This window comes from Oryzias melastigma, linkage group LG17 (genome assembly GCF_002922805.2).
Source record: "Oryzias melastigma strain HK-1 linkage group LG17, ASM292280v2, whole genome shotgun sequence".
NCBI lineage: Eukaryota > Metazoa > Chordata > Actinopteri > Beloniformes > Adrianichthyidae > Oryzias > Oryzias melastigma.
Genome location: NC_050528.1, coordinates 31,981,293 through 31,991,057, shown reverse-complemented (window position 1 = coordinate 31,991,057; position 9,765 = coordinate 31,981,293). Strand labels below are relative to the sequence as shown.

General features: G+C 38.5%; 2 protein-coding genes across 3 annotated transcripts in view; one reads left to right on the top strand and one right to left on the bottom strand.

Annotated features, from left to right (window-relative positions):
- The window catches only part of spata5 (spermatogenesis associated 5), a gene marked incomplete at its 3' end in the record, with an annotated part of 96,466 nt that extends 95,483 nt beyond the window's left edge, over positions 1-983 (bottom strand). Inside the window, 1 exon segment of the mRNA XM_024280011.2 lies at positions 802-983. Within this exon segment, the coding sequence (XP_024135779.1) occupies positions 802-952 (151 nt within the window).
- The window catches only part of nudt6 (nudix (nucleoside diphosphate linked moiety X)-type motif 6), a 47,410-nt gene continuing 38,542 nt past the window's right edge, over positions 898-9,765 (top strand). The window contains exons 1-2 of one of the 2 annotated variants that reach the window (XM_024280021.1): positions 898-1,038; positions 1,320-1,570. In XM_024280021.1, the coding sequence (XP_024135789.1) occupies positions 1,321-1,570 (250 nt within the window). In that variant the 5' untranslated portion in view covers positions 898-1,038; position 1,320. Of the gene's footprint in view, positions 1,039-1,125; positions 1,247-1,319; positions 1,571-9,765 lie in introns of those variants that run through there. The other variant, XM_024280030.2, reaches the window with a different exon arrangement.

Sequence of the window (9,765 nt, the reverse complement as noted above, 5' to 3'; positions counted from 1 at the left end):
GCTTAAGTACACAATTTCAACAGGGCAGTACTACAAAATACCACATCAGATCTGAGTGAAACTTTGTGGGTGAAATAACAAGAAGGGTTACTATAAGTGAGAAGTGAAATGACTCTGTGGAAACTAGGAGTTTTCATTTTATGAGTATTTTAAAATCGTACTTTTTTTTGCTTAAGTACACAATTTCAACAGGGCAGTACTACAAAATACCACATCAGATCTGGCTGAAACTTTGTGGGTGACATGACAAGAAGGTATACTATAAGTGAGAAGTGAAATGATTCTGTGGAAACTAGGAGTTTTCATTTTATGAGTATTTTAAAATTGTAGTATTTTTTCGCTTAAGTACCCAATTTTAACAGGGCAGTACTACAAAATACTACACCAGATTAGAGTGAAACTTTGAGGGTAAGAGTACATGAAAGGATACTATAAGTGAGAAGTGAAATGGTTCTGTGGAAACATGGAGGTACCCTTTACTCTTTCTTTGAAATGAAGCCTTTCTTGCTGCTACCGTAATGATTGTATTAAAGTCGCACGCCGTATTCCAGAGAGGGCTCACTTGACAGCAGTTTAGCGAGAGCGTGCTGGCTTGACACCAGTAGTTCACTGCATCTTTCACTCTCATAATGGTGAATGTGAACTTTCATTGTGCTGTTCTCTAAATCATGATGTGGACATTAAACGAGATCTCCTGAAAACTCCCTCACGCATATTTTCCGCACAAGTCGGCTCCAGTAAAACAAGCATGAGAGCAAACAGTCCACAGAAACTCCGTCTGCGCTTTTCTCCACATCTCACCTTTTTCATGGAAGTCCGTGACGGTCAGAGCGTTGGCGCTTCTGCAGCTTCCGGGGCCGGTTGGCTGGTTTTGAGAATCTTCAGAGCTTTCCTTCAGTTGATTCTCTCCATCGCTCGTTTTTCTGAGCTTTTTGCTTTTCTTTGCAGACATTCTGCCGTCTTTTAATGAACCACGCGAACCGGAAACGTGGGACAACTTCCAGGTTAAAGTTCAGGACCGCTTTCCGTTACCGTAAGGTTAGTACCATAGACTGTAAAAATATTAAATGTTATTTTATATACAGTCTATGGTTAGTACTATATATATATATCATATTTATTTACTTTTATTTAACTATTATTTGATCTAACAGAGCAAATTAAAAATAGAATAATATGCATTTGTCAAACTAAAGAGCGGCGGCCTTTCCGAAAAGACGAACTGTACTTGTACTTGGTCATTACGGTAACTGCAGGCTGGAGTTGTGTAACGGTGCTGGACCGACACCAGCTGATACATCTTTCCCGTGTTGCTGTAGCATGGCTGGCCGTGCTATCGTGTCCGCACCATGGTCCACGCTTGCTCTGGTGAGAAGACGGTTCAGCGCGCACGTGACTGTGCCGCCTCGAGCGGGTCCTTCAGGTGTCAGCTGCTCCCAGCTGCACACACAGGTGTGCTGCCGCGCTCTGACGGGTCAAGTGGACCGGTTCGGTGGAGTGACAGTAAACCTGGCTGAGGTCGGACTACCTGCGGACATCAGCGAGAAGACATTCAGCACATTACTGAAAGGTTAGTCAGGGCCGGATCTATCCAGCCCCTATTGGGGGTGCAAACAGAATATCAGGGGGGGCAAGTTCAGGGATACAAAATGGTTCTGGTGTAGAATCTTTTTTTTTTATTATTATGAAAGAAATAGTATACAGACAGTATACAGAACAATGAACAATGGAACATAAAGCCAGGGGGTGTTACATGCAATCAAATAATTTGTAGCGAGAACATATATTAACAGTTTTTCATGCCTTTTTGTTTGAGGAACCACTTATCAGTTTCATATAGCAGACAACATCATTATAAAAATTAATGAAAATCGGATTTTTATAACTATACTTGCATCCTTGAATATGAAATTTTGCCAAAATAATTAATAAGTTTATTATGAAGTATACATCTTCTTTAAGCTGTTTTCTGAAAAAAAGAACAAAATATTTTCCCATTTTAAAATAAAGTCCTTATGTAGATGAGCAATGATAAAATTGTTGAAGTCCTTCCAAAAAGACCTGGTATGTGGGCAGATCCAGAAGAGGTGCTGAACAGTCTCTGGGTGGTTTCCACAAAAGGAACAATTTACATCAATGTCCCGTTTGAATTTGGACATAACATGGTTCGCAGGATAAAACTTGTGTATAATTTTAAAAGAAACTTCCCGTATCTTATTTTTTATTAAATATCTATTTGGAATTATTGGCATAATTAAACAAGGGGGAATTGTATCATAGACTATAGCATACTCTTTTGGTGTGACTGGGAATTTAAAATGATCTAAAAATTCAGTATAAGACATCAGTTGTCTGTGATTATTAAATAGTTGATTTACAAATAAAATCTGATTATTGAACCAGTTATTGAGAAAAAGTGATTTGTTTTTAAAAATAATATTTCTGTTGTTCCATATAGTGCATTTATGGGGTGAGAAATTGTGTTTATAAATGAGAGACCATGCTAAGAGAACCTGCCTGTGGAACATAGATCATTTCACTGGGATCTTTTCTATATTATAATTACACTGTAAAATAAAATTTAAGCCACCAAACCTGGAGAAGATATAATGAGGGATGAAATTCCATATTGAAGTCGGGTTTTTGAGGAAGTGTTTGGCCCAATTTATTTTAAAAGTGTTATTCAATGATGTAAAATCCAGGACATTTAATCCCCCATTTTCATAGGTATTCATAATAACACTTTTCCTAACATAGTGTGTACGGTTCTTCCAGATAAAGTTAAAGAGAATCTTGTCAATGTCCTTGCACATTTTGTTATCTATGTATAAAGAGAGAGCTCCATATGTTAACCGAGACAGACCTTCAGCTTTAGACAGCAAAACTCTACCTCGTATTGATAAATCTCTTTGCAACCATTGATTAAATTTACTTTGTGTTTTCTTAATAACTTGGGAAAAATGTGATTGAGATCTAGAAATTTGGTCTTTACTGATTACTATACCGAGGTAAGTCACTTCCTTCTGAATGTGGATGTTACAAATATTTTGGTGAGCACAATCTTTAATGGGTAATAATTGGCATTTTTTGATATTTAGATTTAGACCCGAGGCTTTGGAGAAGTCATTAATTTCTTGCAGGGCAATTGATATTTGATCTGCGTCTTTCAGAAAAAGTGTTGTGTCATTTGCAAGTTGACTAATGATGAGATGTCTACCAGCAATAGAGATACCCTGTATGGCACTGTTCGCAATATGTGTTGCAAAAATTTGTGTACAGAGTAGAAAAAGGTATGGGGAAATTGGGCAACCTTGACGAACACCCCGGTTAAGAGCAAACCTTGACGAGGTGCCATTTTTCAATTTAATAGAGCTATTGGCATTAGCATACAGAGTTTTAATACTGTCACAGAAGAAGTTACCAAAGCCAAATTTTTTAAGTGAGAGGAAAATAAAATGATGTTCAATGGTATCGAATGCTTTGTAGAAGTCTAAGAATAAAATAAAAGATTTGTCAGAGATTAAGTCAGAATAATCGAGAATATCCAACACAAGTCTGATATTGTTGGAAATGTGTCGGTTTTTCATAAAACCAGACTGTGTATCATCTATAATAGACTCTAGGACATCTTTTATTCTTCTTGCAAAGATTAAAGCCATGATTTTATAGTCATTATTTAACAAGCAAATAGGCCTCCAATTATCAATATATAGCTTGTCTTTGTTAGGCTTGGGAATTAGTGTGATAAGGCTTCCCTGAGAAAAGGAGAAATTTGATCTGAAAACATTTGATAAAACTCTGCAACCAACCCATCAGTTCCAGGAGACTTATTGTTTTTAAGATGAGCTATGGACCCTGCTACTTCTTCTACAGAAAGCGTACTGTCACAATAATCTCTCTCCGACATATTAATGGATTTGATGTTTGTTACGGAATCAATGAATTGATTTGAGTTTTCAACATCAGATTTTGTGTCATATAAATGTTTGTAAAAGTTGCAGCAAAACTTTGAAATTACTTTGAGATCATCAGTAATCGTACCATTAATGTTGAGTTTATGAATTAAATTGTTTTTGGAACGACTTTTTTCTAATCGGAAAAAATAAGCAGAGTTTTGTTCTCCCTCCTCAAGCCATTTCTTCCTGGACCTAATAAACGCACCTTCTGCTTTGTGTCTATAGAGGTCATCCAATTTGTTTTGATAAAGCTTAAGTTGCAGCCTGTCATCATCGGAAAGTTCCTCTGGACGCTCCTGAAAAAATGAAGAGATTTTTATTATTATTTTATCTTCTTCTGCAGCCTTCTCCTTAGCTATTTTGGCACCATATTGTCTTAAGAATTTACCTGATTCAAATTTAAAAAGTTCCCAATTTAACCCATAGGATTTCTCCTTTTTAGCCTTATTCCAAAAGTATTTACTTATTTTTTTATTTCCATTTGAACAACTTTGTGCTGCAGCAGGGAGGAATTTAGTTTCCAATATGAAGATCTGTGAGGACTATTATCAGTGGCACAAAGCTGGATACTTATTAATATCGCTCTATGGTCAGTAAGTGGTGTGGCAAGAACATTGATCGTGATCATCTCAAGAGGCAAATTGTTTGATACTAACCAAAAGTCAATACGTGATTGTCTAGAACCCGTTTTATTGCTCCATGTAAACAACCTGTCATCTGGGAATTTTTCTCTCCAAATATCAAACACATTTAATTTTTCCATAAAAGATTTTAATCTTGTGTTGTATATTGAATTTTGTCCTGGGGGCCATCTATCTAACACATTGTTTAACGTTACATTAAAATCTCCTATTAAAAGAGAAGAATTTGGATATTTAGAGAGCCATGAGATTATTTTAGTTTCTAAAGATTCAAGTAATCGATCATTCTCAGGTTTGGTGTTATAGCCATAAATATTAATAGTAATAAAAACATAATGATCAAATTCTATCACAAGGCAGGTATAATGACCTAAAGAATCACATTCCGAATGTAGGACAGAACCACCAAAAACATTTTTAAAAGTTGTAACCCCAGCTGACCTCTCAGAACCGTGTGAGAACCAGGCATCGTTACCCCATTGGGATTTCCAGAAGTTCACGTCAGCGGTTAAAGAATGACTTTCTTGAAAAAAACACAAATCTGTTTAAAATCTTTTGGCAAATAAAAATAAGGCTTTGCGTTTACATGTCTGTCTTAACCCCCTGGCATTAAGAGAAAACACAGAAAAAGACAATGAAAGGAAAAATAAGTATAATCAGGAATGAATGAGAAACCCTAGGAAATGTGCAAAACTTTTAGGGACCAAACTCTGCTTCAAAAATCCAACATTAGCTGTCTATAGGAATGAAAATATATTTTAGATACATTTAAGGTAATATTTTATAACAACGAATAACAATTATGAACTTTAAACACTCATAAGGAACTTGTATCAACATTAATTGGAAGAAAAAAGAGGTAAACGGATCCTCCAAGCGATTCTCCTCGCTGTACAAATGGTTGAATCATCTACCACAAGCACCAAATAGTGCCATAGTGAGGAAACAAAAAGTTAGTTCTGTTCAGCTTGAAGGGGGAAAAATTTCCGATCCATTGACGAAACCACGACATCCCACATAGAAAGCGGGTTTTCCTTCTTTGCGAGCTTTTTCTATAACAGGCCACAACTTGCTCCGTCGCTCCCTGTCTTCTTTCGACAGATCTTCTGCAAACTTCAGGTTGTTGCCCTTTAAGAATTGAGATGTCTTTGCAGCCCTCCAGACTTCATCCCTGCAAACTCGTGAGGAGAACTGGATGATGAGTGCTCTGGGTCGATCGCTGTTCTGGCGCTTCGGGCCGATGCGATGAACTGTATCCACGGTGTCGAGAAGGCGATTTTTATGTTCAGGAAGAAGTGTCTGGCAGATCTCTATCACTTTCTTTCGTGCATCTTCTTTTTCCGTTTCTTTAACACCAAAGAGCCGGAGGTTCCATCTTCGAGAGTATCTTTCCAAATCAGTTAGTCTTTGTTGGCATGCATCAATGCGGACTTCATCTTTGGTGACTTTCACTTCTAAGTTGCACATCTTCTCCTTCACATCCTTGAGTTCTTCAAATACAAAGTCAATCGTTTTCTTTAGATTGACTATCTGCAGATCAGTGTTATCTGCCCGAGCGTTAATTAGCTCTGATAAGCTAGCGACGATGTCCACGTGTCCTGGTTCCGAGGAGCTAGCATCCATGCTCTCATGCTCTGGTGCAGATTTGTTATGCATGGTTTTCTTTGGAGCTGGAGATTTAGGACTGAGAGGTAGATGTTGAAAATCCTCATTTACTTCATCATCCGGGCGAGTCATGGAGACGGACGTATAGTCATGGCAACCCTCAGTTAAAGCCTTAGCAGGCACAGAAACGGAGCTAATGTTTTTATCAGGTAGCTTCATTCTAACGGCGTTCAGCGGCCTCTTCTTATCACGTGTAGCTGACATTTCTCTCGCTTTTTAAAACTTCTTTTTTTTGGGCGGAGATAGTTAGTTGTTGTTATAAAGAACATCGAGTGTTCAACAAGTTCTTGGAGAAAGTGTATACCTTATTTTTAAGTTTTCGTTTGCAGAGCTCGGCAGTAGGTGTCTACTTACTCGGCCATCTTGGAACGCCCCGGTTCTGGTGTAGAATCCTCCCAAGTCTATTAAAAGCCCCAATCCGATAAAAATCCTGTTTTTAGAGTTTTTAACATGTCTGTGTGTCATTTTTCTTCCGAAACAGAACAAATGTAATAAGAAATCATTTTGTTTTTGCATTTCCGAGTTTAAATCAATCAAAGTGTCTTGGACAGACTCTGTTTGAATGAATGATCTTCTTTCCATCAACAGCTCTGCTGCACATGCACTAAACCCTCATCTGTTCCGATGTAGGTAACATGTGCTCGGCCTGACAGATCGGCTCGGTGGCCTGCGCATAGATGACGTGTAAGATTCTGATTGGTCCGGACCATTAGACCACTGTCACGTGACATGGGGAATGACACGTTTCCGCCATAATAATGCACGGATTCATCCCGAGTAAAAAACCGAGGAGGTCTGAACAAATACGTTAAGAATCACAAAAGGAGAAGGAATATTTGCAATCAGACGCAAAAACCTTGACAACGAAATAATCCGATCGAGAGGAATCATCAGAAGATAATGATCGTTATTTTAATAGAGAGAAATCAGGCTGGGAAGCATGAAGTTTGAGCTAAAGTGGGTGCTGGCGAGTAGCATGCTAGCTTGTTGTTGGTCGCACATAAAAAAATTAGTTATTTGCATGTATTTTTTTCTAAATACATCCTGCCAATGTTGAACTTCTTTCTGGTCGCACAGACCGGATGAAATCCCGCTAGAACAGGGGTCACCAACACGTCGCCCGCGGGCTACCTGGCGCCTGAGCTGAGCTGCTCGAAAATTGTATTTATTTATTTTTTTTAAATCACACCTGCCTTTATGAAGAATTAAAAATTAAAACATCTTAAAAATAGATGTTCATTATTTCTGAAGCCAAAAACGGCCTATCCCACTTTATTTCTTTTTTTAATCGTTTTTTCTTAACGAGATAATCAATAGTCGCATTTCCATTAACTCTGAAATTTCGCAAATTGGAATTTGGATAATAAATTCTCCTAATGGAAACACCATAATTTTGAAAAAACTATTATTTTTCGAAAAAAAGTTTTGCGCTTAGAGGAGGAAATGGACATTTTTCGCAAAACTGTAATGGAAACACTTTTTTTTAGAAATAAATGCTCTTCTTGGTATGAAGAGTCTGATCTGAGCGCTGGATTTGGGACCTTTCTGTGTGGAGTTTGCATGTTCTCCCCGTGCATGCGTGGGTTTTCACCGGGGACTCCGGCTTCCTCCCACCATCCAAAAACATGCTACATAGGTTAATTGGTGACTCTAAATTGTCCCTAGGTGTGAATGTGAGAGTGAATGGGTGTGTGATTGAGGCCCTGTGACAGACTGGCGACCTGTCCAGGGTGAACCCCGCCTTCACCCTTCAGTAGCCGGGTTAGGCTCCGGCACCCCCGCGACCCCGAAAGGGACGAAGCGGACAAGAGGATGAATGGATGGATTTCATTTTCATATAACAGTAAAATGAAATACAGTAAAGGTATAAAGTAGGGCGACAGTGGCTCAGGCGGTAGAGCGGGTCGGCCAATGATCGAAGGATAGGCGGTTCGATTCCGGCTCCCGCCAGCCAAGTGTCGTTGTGTCCTTGGGCAAGGCACTTAACCCAACTTGCCTCCAGTGTGGCTCCACTGGTGTTTGAATGCGTATGAATGTTCCGGTGATGGTCAGAGGGGCCGTAGGCGCGTACTGGCAGCCACGCCTCTGTCAGCCTGCCCCAGGGCAGCTGTGGCTACAGTAGTAGCTTACCGTCACCAAGTATGAATGAGGTGTGAATGAATAATGGATATACAATGTAAGCGCTTTGAGCGTCTAGAAAAGCGCAGATAAAATCTAATCCATTATTATAAACTGTGTGCTGTGATTTATCTTACAGCTTTATTACTGTAAAATGAAATACAAGACACAGAAATTCTTCTGTATTTCATTTTACAGTAATAAAGCTGTAAAATGCTTTACAATAATTACTGGCATCCAGCTGCCAGTAAATTACTGTAAAATCTACAGCAACTATTTTACAGTGTAGATATGACAAACTAAGTGACATGTAATGTAAACAACAGATCATTTTCTACTTTCCTAACAGTCCTTTGTTAAATTGTGTGTGCATTAATTTAAATCTTCTCTTAATGAAGGCTAATGCAGTAAGTATTGTAAATTGTGTGAAATATTAACAGTATTGCAAAGAAGTGTCAGGTGTCAGGGTCACATTAACAGCGCTGTGAGAATAGACCGTTTCCGTATGATCCCACAAGGAGGAAAAAGCTCATTATGAGAAGAGATTGTCACTCAAATCCTATTTATTTATTTCAAATGCAAAAGATACAAACAGACAACAGATCAAGTACTTTTTGTTACCACATCTCTGGTGTGCCACTGTCTTTCCCACCACGTGCCAACTGTGGCATGTTTGCCCCAGGTTTCTGACCCTTGTTCTATATACAAAGAGCAAATATCTTTATTTATGTTTAAGAGTAATAATTTAATTATTTACCTGTGTACTTAGACATATTATTATCCAGTTAGTTTTATGACTAATTATCCTTTGTTTGACATATATGTCTTTAGATATAAACCTATGTTGTTTGTCTTGTGTTTCACATCGGTTCACACATACACATTGCTCTTGCTTTGATTGCTTGAAATAAACCATTTCCAATTCCAAAAAGTACACAACACAGAGAGCAGTATGATTGGAATTGGTTTATTTCAAGCAATCAAAACCAAAGATAATATCTTCTTTTAATTCTTATTCTCCTCCTTTTCAACTGTGCAGCATTGCATTGGTTAAAGTAAATTATTAGCTTTGTTTTACCGATGAAATGGCTTGACGTGAGAAATTAAAACTGCACATAGTTAGAGGAGATCAGCTAGCTCTGTATTGCAGTCGTTGAGATTAGGGGTGTGCCAAAATATCGATATTGCGATATATCGCGATATTTAGTCCTGCGATCGATTCTCAATGGGTTCTCACCAAGTATCGATATTATATTTTCATTTAAAGAGGCTGTAGCTCTGAGCGACTGAGTCACGCGCCGGAACTATGGGCGCACGCTGCGTCGGACTTTTAATAGCGATGCACGCGCTCGTTCGGGAGAAGCACCGGTGAGATTCAGGCTCTG